Source organism: Crocuta crocuta, unplaced genomic scaffold, assembly GCF_008692635.1.
Source record: "Crocuta crocuta isolate KB4526 unplaced genomic scaffold, BGI_CrCroc_1.0 scaffold233, whole genome shotgun sequence".
NCBI lineage: Eukaryota > Metazoa > Chordata > Mammalia > Carnivora > Hyaenidae > Crocuta > Crocuta crocuta.
In genome coordinates this window covers 7,028,194-7,043,386 of record NW_027529526.1, presented here as the reverse complement: position 1 = coordinate 7,043,386, position 15,193 = coordinate 7,028,194, and the positions used below count along the sequence as shown (strand labels likewise).

At 45.3% G+C, this 15,193-nt stretch overlaps 1 protein-coding gene across 6 annotated transcripts in view; it reads left to right on the top strand.

Moving 5' to 3' along the window:
* Window positions 1-15,193, top strand: part of TEAD1 (TEA domain transcription factor 1) — a 184,990-nt gene that overhangs the window by 142,280 nt on the left and 27,517 nt on the right. For 4 of the 6 annotated variants that reach the window (XM_077761184.1, XM_077761181.1, XM_077761180.1 and 1 more), the window contains one exon: window positions 2,432-2,605. The exons of the other annotated variants lie outside the window; for them this stretch is intronic. In XM_077761184.1, coding sequence (XP_077617310.1) covers window positions 2,432-2,605 — 174 coding nt within the window. The remainder of the gene's footprint in view (window positions 1-2,431; window positions 2,606-15,193) is intronic. 6 annotated transcript variants of the gene reach the window in all.

Below are 15,193 nucleotides of genomic sequence, written 5' to 3'. Positions count from 1 at the left end.
CAGGGCCGGGGAGGGCTGGGAGCTTGCAGCCAGCAGAGGCAATTAAGAAGGGCCGGATGGATGGGACATGCACACGGCCGGTCATCAGGATAATGCAAGAACAACGCCTTCTGCCCTCAGCTCGCAGAAGGGCGGGTAAGTAGAGGAGGAGTGGAGAAGCTGGACCCGAGATGCGCACTGCTCATTCATCTCTGCCTCTGTGCCTGCCCTGGCACCAGCGTCTTGTGTCCCCAGCCTTGTGTTACTTTTCCTCTCCCATCCACTAATAGGAATGGAAGCTTGTTAGCAGCAGTGCCTCACACGCTTCTGTGGGCTTTTGTTTGCTTAAAATTGAAAAGATGAAGTGACAGCATTTGGGGACATTTACAGAAGGGTCAAAGACACTCCACTGTGTGGATCTCAGCTCCCTAACCCGGCCATGGCTTTGGCTTTATTTTTAAAATTCTCTTCCGGCTCAGGCATAGTCTGCCCTTGCATAGGGGTCCCCAGCCCCCAGCCCCCAGCCTCACCTGAAAGCTACCAGGTAGCTGGGCAGAGGCCGGGTCAGTGACAGAGCTTGACAGTTTCCCCTTTTCATTGCCCCCGATGTCTTTTAGGGATTTTGAAGCTTTGGTAAAGATACCTTTGTGATGTTGAACAGAAGAAGGCCATAGCCATCTCCCAGAAGAGGCCGGGGCCCTGGCCACCATCTCCGTATGTCCAGTGGACAGCTGACATCGGATGGGGTGTTGAGCCCCTTGCCCTTTGGTCCTGTGGCCAGAGGTCCACGGTCTGGGTAGCAAATTGGGGATTTAAACCAGCATTTCTTCAGGATATAGTTCTAGGGTTTTGTGACCACACGAGTTTAGGAAACTTCAGGTTTATACTAAGTTAAAAAATGTGTTTTAATTATGGTAGCATCTACTGTGAATCTCAAAGGAGAAGTTTTATAAAACAGTAGCCAATAATAGTAGCTAGCATATATCGTTTACTGTTCGCTGAGTCTGTGAGCCTAATAAGCTCTTTCTATGTAGTTTCTCATTTAAACCCCATAGCGTCCCTGGGAGGTTTGAGGCCAGCACTTTCCCCATTGTACAGACTGGGGAGGCACTTGCCCTATGTCTTAGCTGATTTGCATTGGGCACAAAGTTCTGTGCTCCAGCAGACCGAGTCCCGACCCCAGGCTCTTACCCAGGATATGGTACTCTTCTGGTAGGCAGCTTTGACTGAGCCTTCTTTTATTTGGGACTCCTCATTCCTAACGGGATCGGTACCCTAGAGCACTCTAGTTGGAGAAATGTCCATTTAAACTCAAAAGCTAAGTAGGGACTGTTTGGCGAGCAGGAACATGGAATTTCTCATACGAGCCCGGTTGGGTTTTGCTTTTTCTGCAGCCCCAATACCACCAGACGTGTTTGTGTCACATTAGGTTGGTGTCAAGAGGCTTTTCTGCAGGAGAGGCAGGCCCAGAGGATCTTGGGTAGAAAGCGTAGGCCAGCGGTTCTCAAACCTGGCTGCATATTGGAATTCATTTAATGACCTTTGAAAATTGCTGATGCCTGGCCTCGTTTTCTGGGACTTTGAGTTAGTCTGGATGAGCGCCAGGCATTGGTGAGGTTTCAATTATCTTTGAGAACCATTGGTTTGGACAACTCCTTTGTGGTCCAGTGACCATATCTTCTGCCAAAGCAAGGAGAAGAAAGGGTTTCTTTTCTCAGTTAAGTGACTTACTGGGATGTTGGTTGGTTGGCTGGTTGGCTGGTTGGTTGGTTGGATTGTGAATGAGTGACCTGTGTTCTTTGATTACTGGTCCTCTGTAGCCTTGTACCATGAATCCTCTCCATGATCTGTACTCCTGACCCTAACTTCACACTGACAGCCATGTACTGACCAGCTCCTATGCAGGAGCTTTAGACTGGCTCCTAAGGGGACTGGTGGGAAAGAGGCTCAGCATTCATACTCCTGTTGGAGGAAGTAGGTGGGTACCACTGCCCCGAGCACTGCATCCGTGCTGTTGCCAGGGGAGCTGGGGCAAGACGTGCATTCTGGGTGATGATGATGGCTGCCCACACACTTCCTCTTTGTTGGGCTTAACTGTAAATATTGGGCTCCAAAGGGTGTTGCTGTCATTTTCCATTGAATCCGATGAAACTGGGTGATGGAATAGTTTCTTGGTTTGGTAGTTAAAATGACTTCAGCTATTAGTTACTATGTCTCCAAAAAGCCCTTTTTAGAGAAAAATCTGTGCCCTTGTCAGTAAACGATGATTGTTTTAACCCCGAGCTATAATGGCTTTTCTTAACATCTTCATCTTTTCAAAGGCCCAGACCCTAGGTTATTCAAGGCGTAATTCCAGGATTATGAGACTGTTCTTTTTTTCCAGTTCAAGATGGATGTGCCCCCGGCTGATCAAAGGGTTTGTAATGGGAATATTTCTGTTGGTTTCTTACAGTACAACAAACACCTCTTCGTGCACATTGGGCATGCCAACCATTCTTACAGTGACCCATTACTCGAATCAGTGGACATTCGTCAGATTTATGACAAATTTCCTGAAAAGAAAGGTGGCTTAAAGGAACTGTTTGGAAAAGGCCCTCAGAATGCCTTCTTCCTCGTAAAATTCTGGGTGAGTAAGACATTGCTGTGGTCGCGGTGGGTTTTGTCCTAACGGTCGCATCCCGTGTTTGAGTGCGGAGCCTGTGCACGTGCATCCACAGGAGCGCGTGGGCGGCCGTCCCCACACTGGTCTTGTGGTACATCCTTGGGGACAGATGCGCCCGGACAGCATCTGGTGGCCCTGCCCGAGAACAAGAGAGGTGGAAGGCCTCTTTGGGTTTCAGGGCTCCCCCGTGCCATGGCGGTCCTGCCCAGACGGCTGGAGTCGCGATGGAGAATATGGGGCATGAGACCCTCTTCCTGTCTCTTCTCACTCCATTAAGCAGAACGACCTGTAAATTCCACTGGAGCACAGGACCGGAGGTGAAATGGGGGCCAGGATGGAGATAAGAGTTTCATGCTTCAAGATTTTAGAAGTATCAGAGAGCTTACAAAAAATGGCTTTGTCCAGTAGGTCCCTCATTTGTGCTTTAAAACACCAGGGGCAGATGCCCCCAGCCGCTGGGGCTCGCTGCTGTCGCACGGCCTCTGAGAGCTTCTCTGTTCTCTTCGCCACTAGTCAGGCTCGAGCCAGGAGACTGCTCACGGGTCACAAGCATCGAGCCAGGAGACTGCTCACGGGTCACAAGCATGAGTACAATGTGTGTGTATTGGCGGTTAGGACCCCAAGGCAGTGAGACACCAGAGGGCCCATTAGCAGTGAGTATTGATAAGTCATCAGTCCTTACAGAAATAAAATCCCTTCAAATGATTGCACTCGTTAGCATGGCAGTACAGTTCCTAAGTGAGCTCGGCCCAGGGTATTCTCTTCGCTCTCCATCCTGTGCGCAGCTGTTGTGTGTCTGATGGACTTTTTTCCTTTCCTTCTCTCCCACGGGGCCAGCTTCTCCTTCCTTTGAGATGGTGGCTCCTTTATTATAGCACCTTCCTCACTTAGGCAGACCATTGATTTTCCTTTTACTCCCAGCACATTTTGTAGTTAATCAGTTCCCATGCTGGGTCATAATTACTTGGATGTGTGTCCCACTCCCCTCTGGACCCAGACTACCTTGGGGGCACCTTACTCATAATAGGGCTACTATTTATTGAATACCTGCTGTGGGCTGGGAGCCGTGCTAATGCTTTCCACGCAGTTTACCCAGTCCTCACAGTGTTAAGTGGAATTTGCCTCCTATCCAGCTAAGAAAACAGAGATGCAGAGATTACAAAGGACAGGCTGCTTGTAGAGTGGGGGGCCCAGGGCTTGTAATTAGATAAATTTGGCTGTAGTGCCTCTCTGCCCGATTTCCCGACAGCCTTGCACCCTGTGGGCCCCAGCCGGTAGGGGTGGGTGTGGGGGGGGGACTCTCCATGTCTCCAATACTAAGCGAACGTCTTACACATAAAAGCCCAACAAATGGGGAAACAAATGGATAAATCAAGGAAACAATTATGTTTTAAGTTTCTGGGAGGATAATTTACATATTAAATTTAGTTTGTTTAGTTTCTTATATCCATCCAGGTAACTAGATTTCATTTTTCATATTCGTGTATTCAATTTGGATTGTGAAAATAGCCTTCTACTTATATTAATGTTCTTGGGATGAGTAATACATGCGGTTGACCTGAAGAAGCAAAAATCCCTTTCTAAGTTGGGGGCTGCCACTAGAGATTTGATTGGTTGTTGGGAGTCAGTTATTATATGGTTACCTAGCAGTTTTCAAAGTAGGGCCTGGCGTCTCCTGGGGGGTTCATCCGTGTACTGTCAATGAGCTGAGAAGGCCAAGGCTGTTTTCATTATGGCACAGAGACGTGATTTGGCTTGTGCACACTGCTGACAGGCACACTGATGGTTCAAAAGCAGTAGGGCAAGGGGCGCCCGGGTGGCTCAAGTCGGTTAAGCATCTGACTTTAGCTCAGGTCATGATCTCCCGGTTCGTGAGTTTGGGCCCTGCGTCGGGCTCTGTGCTGAGAGCCTGGAGCCTGCTTCAGATTCTGTGTCTCCCTCTCTCTCTGCCCGCCTCTCCTCAAAAATAAATAAAACATTTAAAAAATTTTAAAAAGGAATAGGGCAACACTGCTGAGGCTTTAGCTTAATTGGGCTGGCACTCATGTACCGTTTCCCCCCCAAAAAAGAGAACTGGTCACACCAAGAATGTCCTTTATGAATTTTATTACAACTTGTACCTAGAGCACGCGTTGCAAATACAGAGAGCCTGCCTGCCAGCTACATCAAGGAGAACGGCTGACACTATTTATTACCAAAGAGAAAATTCTGGTTTTCTAGTAAAAATAAGGATCTTGGAAAACTCCTATCCACCTCCATGAACTCGATGGCTTTCTGATACTTAAAAGACTTTTCCAAGGAGAGCCACAGCCATATTAACAAAAGTGACTTTTTGGTATTGTGGAAGATACACCAGCAGATTTTTAATGTAACCGCGCATGAAAAGTTCATGGATATGGTTTCGGATTCCACACTGCAGCTAAGTTTTAAGAAACTCATGTGTTAAGTTTTGATGTGGGTTCAAAGAAATACCACAAGTAGCTGAAGAGCCTATTAAGATACTCTTCCCTTTTCTAGTTCCCTATTGATATTAGTCTGGTTTTTCATGTATTTCAACAAAAACAACACATGATGACAAATTGAAAATAGAAGCATGCTAGAGAGTCTGGGTATTTTCCACGAAGGCACATGTTAAATACATTTCCAAAGTGTGAGACTGTACTACCCTCCTAATTTTTGTTTTTTTCTTTTTTTAAATATAGGTATGGCTAATTAAAAGAAAAAAGGTGTAATGAGTTTATTTTTTCAGTAGGTAATAAACAGAGGCAACTGGGTGGCTCAGTCCTTTAAGCATCCGACTTCATGTCAGGTCATGATCTCGTGGTTTGCGGGTTCAAGCCCCATGTCGGGCTCTGTGCTGACAACTCAGAGCCTGGAGCCTGCTTCGAATTCTGTGTCTCCCACCCTCTCTGCTCCTCTCCTGTTTGCACTCTGTCTCTCTCAAAAATAAACATGAAAAAAAATTTTTTTAATAGGTAATAAATCTTTTTAAGATGTTCTTAGCTTAAATTTCCAATACAGAAGATACAGATAGATACAACTGACAGAAACAAAAGCACTTTGAGGTCCTCAATAAATTTCAGAGCAGAAAACGGTCCCGAGATTGAAAAGTTTGAGAGCCACTCTTGTGAAGGGTATAAAAAGAGACTGTTCTACTCAAGTTAATTATAATTAATCAGAAATTGTAGGATCCAATGAAAGGAAACCGTTTTCATTACTTTCCATTTAAACAGTATTGGTTTTTATGGATAATAAGATTTCTTATAATTAGCATGTTATTTGGATATAAAGTGGAATGGAAAGTGCTTAAAAAGTTATTTTTGGTTTTGCTTCCAAAATTTCCCGTGTTGCTTGGGATGATTTTAATCAACTCTTTCATTTCATGGGGCCCTTTGGTCGTGAATCCCAAGTTATAAGGTCTAGATTGTAGTGTGTGGTCGCTAGTATGAAGTGCCCCAATTTAGAAACAGTCGCTGTGAGATTAGATATTAGTTTATTAAGTTAACATTTGCAGGATTAAAATTAAGCATTCCTATGAATGTGGTAGAAGATTTCACTCCTTCAGTATAATTGTGAGCAGTACTTAACCTTTATAAAGGCATTCAGTCACAACAATGTTAAAATAAATGAGGAAAGGCCACCTGAATAGGTTTATAATTTGCTGCAATTTGAAGTTGCACTGGCTTCCTCTGATGCCTCAGTAAGAACAAATTATACTTAGAATATCTATCCTTGGATATCTGGGGTTTCTAGCAGGTGTTTCTGAAGCCGGTTTAACACTCCCTTTGAAATATTTTTCATATCCGCAATTTGCTTAGCAGATTTTCTTAGCTTTGTGTGAATTCAGTCAATTTCAACAGAGATCCCGTACCAGTCTCCTTTCTTCTCCCTCCTTTCTCCTCCTCCTCAAAGTGCCTGAAGTCTCTAGGGTGTCAAAGTCAGGCTGACTCTTCATTTGTTCCTATGATTGTTCCTGAAGCTGTTTTCGGAATGTCGGGTCGGCCACCTGCAAGCCTGGGCTCAGCTGGGCTAGACAAGGTCAGGAGTGTCCTGCGGAGGAAATACCGACTGCTACCCCGAGTGCCTGTACTTGGGAGCCCAAGCTGTGGGCCCCTCTGCCCTTGGGAGGTGAATGGCATGGTGGTGTGCCAGGCAGCAGTCACTCCACTGTTTGGAAGGCAGAAACCCAGGACTCGGGTCCTGAAACATAAATGACCGGCAGAGGCAAGGATGCCCATGTAGGTGCCCCTCCCCCCTCTTAGATCTATAATCTCTCATGCCTTAATGGGGTCGGGACACGGAGGGCCCTTGTGGATGGCCACATATCTGGTGAGATCTTTTTTTTTTTTCTTTTAAGAACTTTATTGAGGCATCATTTACAAGCAATAAAACCTACACCTTAGACTTCGGTGATTTTTAGAAAAATGTACAGAGTGGTATAACCATCACTATAATAAAATTTGAGACTATTTGGATTAACTCCAGAAAGATCCCCTGCGTCTGTTTGCAGCCATTCCCTGTTCCTGCTCCCAGCCTCACACAGCTACTCCTCTTCTTTCTGTCTGTACAGATTTTAATCCTTTAGTGTCCAGTCGTTTGCACCTAGCTTCTTTCCCCCACAGTGTTCCGATGTGCCACCATCTTTCTTGGCATTTTTCCATAGCTGTAGCATTGCTAGGTCACATGGTAACTTCATGTCTAACTTAAGAAACTGCTGAGCTCTTTTCTTAAGTGGTTTCTACCAGGCGAGATGTTAGGGGTCACTCACCACCTCCTTTGAAAATTATGGCAGCCAGTATGAGGGTAGGGAGAGATGACCTTGAACGCTGTAGATGAGGGACTGGTGAGGGAGATCCCCAAGACACAAGGTACAGCTGAGGTCCATCCAGGTGAGTTCAGGCATGTTCAAGTATGTTGAGGTGCTTTGCAGCTGGTCCTTCACTTGTACAGGAAGCATAGGTGGGTGGACGGATTAGGAAAGACGAGGAATCGGGGTTTGATTGTGTCAGCAATAGGAGGCAGTCAGTGCTTTTAATAATTTTCAAGCCAGGAGAGTATTTGGATTCTTTTCACTAAGTGTTACAGCCACTTTATTTGCATTTTGCCGCCTCTATTTTTATTCTTTATCTTTTTCTTTTCATGACCGTCTCCTTATTTCCTTTTCCTTCCTGCCTGCCTCTTCATTCACTCTGCACATCTTAATTCTTTTCCATATTTAATTACAGAGAGAAGAGGCTTCTGCAGGAATGGGAGGGAAGGGGCTTCTTGCTGTTTGAGCAGTTGAAGGTGACTTAATGAGTTCCTTTTTTGAGCCAGGCACTATGCCAGGTTTAAGCCCTTCCTTGATATTATTTAATCCTTTTGAGGCCTGTGTGATTATTCCCACTTTATACGTAAAGAAATGGAGCCACGGAGAGACACAGTGACTTCTGCAAAGACCTACAGCTAATCAGTACGGGATTAGCCAAACTTTCAGAATTCACACTCTTTCCGTGAAATCTGTGCGTGGCTTCTGCAGGGGCCACGGCTCTGTCACTAGCCCCTCTCCTGATGTGATTTCACCGGCAGCTGGTGACTGTAACCAAAGTTTAACATCCTGGTTTCCAGCTGAAGTCAGCCCTGTCATCATGGGCTGTCCGGGCGCACGTCACATGGGGGCAGTGGTGAGTAGACCATGGCTACAAGGAAGTTCAGGTGAGACCCTGAGTTGTCTTAGAAAGATTGGTACCACGCTATTAACTGCCTTTGGGGTGGGGTCGGGGGGCAGTGTCGTGTTTACATTATGATTCCAAAGGAAACATTATAACATTCCAGTCTTGGAAATGTATAATTTTTAATTCACTTCTAAATGCACCATGAATATAGTAGATGTTTATGTAGCTGGAATCAGGTAATACATTAAATCTGGCATCCTGCTTTTCTTTTTCTCCCTTACCAAACACCCTTCCAAGTGGCCATATGCCATTATATCCCTAATTACCTTTTTTTTTTAGTTTATTTATTTTTAGAGTGAGAGAGCTTGTGTGTGTGGGAGAGGGGGAGAGAGAATCCCAAGCAGGCTCCATGCTGTCACTGTCGATCGTGATGTGGGGCTTGAACTCATGAACTGTGAGATTATGACATTCGCCAAAATTAAAAGTCGAACCCTTAACTGACTAAGCCACCCTGGCGCGCCCCTAATCATTATTTTTAATGACTACATATACCCACTTTACTGGTTAAATAAGAATTTAATTCTTATTTTAGTAAATATTGGTAATATTACTCTGTGTGTGTGTGTAAATAACCAAGGTGCTATTTTCTAAGGCAGTCACGCCCTGAGTGAGTAGAACAGGCATCCGTATCCAAATTGCATGACATAATTTAAAACAAAACAACTTTCTTTCGTCCCTTTGCTTTTTGAAGTCCTATTCATCTGCAGTTATTTTTTCTTTCTACTCGAAGACTTTAATCCCTTCCACATTCTCTATAGAAGCTTTTTTTTTTTTTAACGTTTATTCATTTGAGAGCGAGAGAGAGTGCACACAAGCCAGGGAGGGACAGAGAAAGAGGGACACAGAGAATAGCAAAAAGGCTCTGTGCTGTGTGCACAAAGCCCGACTTAGGGCTCCAAGTCCCAAACCTTGAGATCATGACCTGAGCCCAAGTCAAGAGTCAGACGCTCAACTGAGCCACCCAGGTGCTCCTCTATAGAAACTATTAATGAGGTAACACGTACTGTTTCCTCTCAACTCTGAGACCTATACTTGTTCCCATCTGAGCAGTTCTAGAAGTAGGATGCTTCTTAGAGCTGACTCCATCAGTGCCTCGCCTGCCCCTTCAGAGATGTGTTGTCCTTGCCTGCCTTTTGTGACCTGAACCACCGTGAAGGGATCTCACCAGCCCCCTATTGCCTTGGTTGAGTTATTGTACTGATAGTGCTTTAGACGACTAGTGTGCATTTTAGCTTAAATTTGAATCGCTAGTGAAAATGTCTCAGAAAAATTACAGTTAGAAGCAGGATTGAAGTTATGATCGAGGAGGAATGTGGAACCAGACTGGTGATAAATGAGGCAGCCCTTGCATGGGCAGAAAACCAGACATTCATTCCCCTTATAAAACAGTGATAGATCAGGTACTGTGTAGGCCCAAAGAACGGAAGAGCCCCGCCCACAAGTGGACAGTCACTCTCCGTTTCCGCACCGAGATTCACGCAGATGGGTTGCCAGTGATTTGGCAGACGAGGCAGCTAATTTAAGAGAAATGCCAACTGTCTTGGAATCGATCATAGAATTCCCAAAGCTAGACAAGGTGTGGGTGTGATTCCATCAAGAATCCCAAAAGTCCGAAGTCCAAGTACCACCTGCGGCTGACTTTCAAAAGAAGTTCCTTTCTAGCCACACGTGGTTTCCTGAAGGACATAAACAGAATTATAGGTTAAACCAAATAAGAAACATGGTGAAACTAATATTTTTGAAGGGGCCTCAAAATTCTGCTCTGTCCTAACAGGTTGTTCAAGTGTCAAGCTTGGGAACACTGGTTCACAGAAAGCCACGTGTTACCAACAGGTTACTGGTAACCTTGCAGCCTAAAACTATTAGAATAATTAGTAGGGTCGCCCAGGTGGCTCAGTTGGTTAAGCATCCACTTCAGCTCAGGTCATGATCTCGAGTTTCATAGGTTCAAGCCCCACATCGGGCTCTGTGTTGACAGCTCAGAGCCTGGAGCCTGCTTCAGATTCTGTGTCTCCCTCTCTCTCTCTACCCCTCCCCTGCTCATACTCTGTGTGTGTGTGTGTGTGTGTCTCTCTCTTAAAAATAAATAAAAAATTTTTTAAAAAAAGAAGAATCAGTATGGTGAAGACTTAGTCTTAAACTTTGCCTGGAATAATAAAGAGGTAATGTAAAAATGAAATTGTATAGACATGTATCCCGTTGTTAAAAATTTTATACACGTTTATGTAATTCTTTTTTTCTCAAATTATTAAATTAGTATTTTGGAAACCAAAATACATGATGCTACCCTGTGATTACGCGTAATATTTTGCTTTTTAAAATTCTTGAAATTATGATCATTTAGTCTAAAGAGTTAACAATAAATAGATCTATAGTCGTTCAACTTTCTTAACCTATTTTTCTAGGGGAGGAAAAAGAAAGGCTAGTTTTACTAACCAGAGCAGACGTGAGAAGATTTTATAAAACAGAGAAAGAGAAAGTGAGTTATCTGGAAAGAGGGCAGCTATTAGAAGATTAGAAGATGCTTTTATCTTGGTAGGAACGAAATCACATTTGTTGGACAAAATGACAGTCACTATAAATAAAACCACTGGGCTTTATGTAAGAGAAGAAACCAGGTGCCCACGAAAGCCGCAGAGTGGCCCCCCTCCGGAGTTTCAACCTGTGTCTAATTGGATTCGGCGTAATTTTGATTGGAATTGTAGACTTGAGTCTATCATTTGGAACCAAGCCCACCCGTTGCTATTCATGGAAAAGGAAGTTAGCAAAATGGAATGATTTGCTCCACACGTTTTAAACTGCTATCCGTAAAGAAAGGGCCTTTCAGTTCAACAAGCCTTCCATGTCTCTGTATTTCTGTCTCATCTCAAAATAGTGTTAAGTCCTGAAATTACAAGAGCAGTATCAAGCGATGGCATGATGTAGGTGGAAGGAAGATGAGCAAGTAAAACCACTATGTTCAGAAGTATTTATGAGGCTAATACATAATAAATACTCTGGGTCAATCGTGGTTATGTGATCATCTTCACCAACGGCCTGTTTTTTTATAAAAAACCATATCTTGGGGCATCTGGGTGGCTTACTCAGTTAAGCGTCCGATTCTTGATTTCGGCTCAGGTTCATGAGATCGAGCCCTCCATCAGTCTTTAACAGCACAGACCTTGCTTAAGATTCTCTCTCTCCTCCGTTCTCTGCCCCTCCCCTGTGAGCGCTCTCTCTCTCTCTCTCTCTCTCTCTCTCTCTAAAAAATAAATAAATAAACTTCAAAAAAAATCTCTTATCCACAAGTTCTGGTACTGCATGTGGAGAGACAGAGGAGTGAATAAACTTGCACATGCAACCGTTTTGGTTTGATTTCATAAAAGGAATGTCTGGACCTTGTTAGCATTTTCTGCTTGGACTGCTGTCTATTGCTCCTTCCTTCCTGTTTTCCCAGCCCTGCATCCTAAACTTCTTTGTAGGCCTCCCCCACGGATCAGCGATCCCATCTGTAGCTTTTGTTTACCTGGCAGTGCGATGTATATAGCAGATTTTTTAAGTGTTCTAAAGAAATGTGGTGGCCGAAGAGTTCTTTCACTCAGTACACCTAGGGAAATTGGCATCTTTTTATACATCAGGTGTATAGTACACCTGCCAGTTAGCCAGCTCAGATACCATATGCTGATAGAGTTGACATCTGGTTTATCGAGTGATGCATAAAGGAATTTACTGAAGTAGGGGAGGACACCTTGAGAGTCCTACGAAAGCTTTTCCAGGCTATCTCTCAGGAGTTCAGGAGTTTCCAGGAGTTCAGTCAGGTTCTTCTAGAAATGGTTTCTTCATTTGTATTAGTATCATATATGTACATCACTAGGGAGTCATTCGGTCAGTCAACATTCAATGTACTCTACTTGATCCTGGAGAACTGGGAAAACAGACTTGGTAAGAGGCCGACCTTAGGGTCAGGTCTCGGATGGCAGACACATGGGCAGGTAAGTGACAGCACCATGGGATAGGAGCTGTGATGGAAATGTGGAAGCACAGAATACCTGAGAACATTCCAGAAGGCCTCACAGACACATGGCGGTCGAGCTGAATCTTCAAAGAATTTGGCCAGTGGAAGGGGGGTGGGGAGGAGTTCAGGGAAGCGGATGCTCCACAGGGAAGTGGAGACAGGAAATCTTCCTAGGAGGTGTTGGCTGCTGGGTCTTCCAGAACTTGAAGAATGGTGAGGGTTGGGGTGGAAACATCGATCTCTGTGGCCATCACTTTCTATTTAAAAGACTTTCCGAATCCCCCTAAAAACAAAGCTGTACAGGACAGCCTAGAAAATGGAAGAAGTTCGCTCTGCTTTCTCCTCAATCCCTTAACTTCAGCCACAGTATGGATACTTTTTTTTTTTTTTTAACTTGAATGCTTCTGCACATCAGGCGGAATGTAAATTGGAAGTTCCCTTAACCTCTTGGGAGCCTCCATCAGACAGCTGTTCCTCTAATGCTTTTTGTCCTGGGTCATTTGGCTAACAAAGCCCAGGTCAGGGGTCCGTCTTTTCCTGCATTGGGCTCTTTAACTCTGCTCCGTGCCATGGTTACAGGCTGAGATGCTAAGCCACTGTCCCCTCCCCTCTCACCCCCCACTCCCCAACCAGGAACCACTGCAAACCCAAGGTCCAGGGGGAAGCAAACACATGATGCATCTGCACTTCCAGGTATTTGCCCTGTTGACTGCACGATTGGCTTCTCTGTAGCTTTGCCTCAAGAGAAACCTGAGAGGGAGAGAACTAAGGTAGCACTATCAGGGTGGCTCTTATCCCAGACCGAGTTTTGCAAGAATAAGCGGATTATCTGGACGAAGTCATAAACCCCGAGGGGATCTTGGTCAGTTGTCGCAATAGATGTAGCCCCTTGGTGATAATATGAGAACCCTTCTCCGACGGCAGGTGTCGACCCGAAGTACATCCTGCCCACCCACCCCATCTGTATTTACTTTTTACATTGCAAAAGCAATATAAGCTTTTTATAAATAGTCTAAGGAAATCAACAGACTGTAGAAGAAAATGTGAGATTCCCACCCCCCCCACGGCCATGTATCCTCTCTGAACTTTTTACAAGCATTTACAAACATCATCCATCACTTGGTGGTACTAAAAAAGAATCAGGCTCCGTGTACGATTTGGCGACTTCGCTTTTTTCTTAAAATATCTTGAGCAGAAAATGTCTTTTTACAGCAATGAGGTGTGAGGGTAAGTCCCAATTTTTGTTATTCTTTTTGGTAAAGATGGCTTGTGTTTAGTAGAGTTGCCAGATTTTGCAAATAAAATTACAGGCCACTGAGTTACATTTGAATTTCAGATGAACAACATGCCCGTTTTTGGTGCGCACAGCTTCCCATACAGTCTTCGGGAAACACACAGAATAAAAAAGTGTCTCGTTTACCGGAACATCCAACGTAGCGAGGGGTCCTGTATTTTATTTGGCAACTCTACACTTGTTAATTGACTTGTTGTCGTTCTGTATAGGACTTCTCGTGCACAAAAACTCCAGACCTGAAAAAGATCCCCATCGCCCGATTCGGAAAGCGGGGTCTGGGGCCAGTGTTCACACACCTGACCGATGTGCTGGTGACGGGCCGGCTCAGCTGGGAGCCCCGAACTCATTAGCTGCCTCCATTGGAAAGAACTGGCCTGTGCAGCTGCTTTGTACTTGGGGCTGAGACCTTAGCTCTTTCATCCCAGCTACTGCGTGAAGTCACCAGTGGCAGTTACCTGAAGTTGTGTTTGTGATATTAATTGAAATTTTTTAAATGAATGCCGTATTTGTAGGAATTTGCAATGCAAACAGCCAGCCTTTCAAGCAGGACATATTGTAATTAAAGCAAGCTTTTAAGAGTCTTTGAAGTACTAAATGTTTATGAAATTCAAATAGGGGTGCCCGATCTGCACAATAAAGGGGCTCTTGGTGGGGCTCTTGTTTTTTTTTTTTAAATCTTCTATTTTGTAGATGTAAATATATGCCATAATTAGTGGAAAGTAACTTGAAGAGCGAGGCTTAGTTTATTCCTATTATTCTTATTTAAAACAGCTGTGGCAGGAGCCCTCCAGCTGCTGTCCCGTTTGGGCAAGGCCACAGTGGTCCCAAGTGCACGTGCTCAAAGACTTGCTTCCCCATGGGCAGCCTCCTCGCTCTCCCCCAGTGCAGCTTGCCCATGGTCACCCCAGTGAAATTCCCCAACACCAGTCCTCTGATGCCAGTGGGGCTGGCTCCAGGGGTCTGGACATGCAAACGAGGCAGGGGGGAGAGTTTGGGAGCAGCCTGCATCCTGGAGCCTCCCCGCACCCCCCCAACCACCCTCATCAGCACCGCCCCCTGGGCTACTTCTGCCCGCCCCCTGCCTTAGTGCCCAGTGCCCAGTGATTGTCCTTTGGCGCCTGTGGAAGCAGCTGCAGGCCCACGTGGTGCCCTGCCCGGCCGGGCCTGGCCATGTGGCGGGCCTGGACGGCTGCCCACAACAGGGCCCGGCTCCCAGTGCCGCCTGCCAAGGAGCCAGATGCTGCCATTGGAAAAAATTGCTTCACAATTTGAAATCTTGGTCCTTTGATCATTGCTCAGAGAGGATGAAGAGGAGAGGTTCAAAGTGGTGGTTTGAAAATGCCAGCGCCTCCTTGCCTCCATCAGTGCCTATTAGACTGTCTCTTGTCAGGGACAGTCCTCTTGATGTTTTCATTTCTGCAACCAAGTAATTCCTATTCGGCCCTTCCAAGCCCTCCGGGTGGAAGGGAAGGTCCAGCTGCTTTCTTCTTTCCTGACCTGATACCCCTGCTCAGTCCCCTGCCTGTGGGGTCATCTGCTTCCTCTCAGTG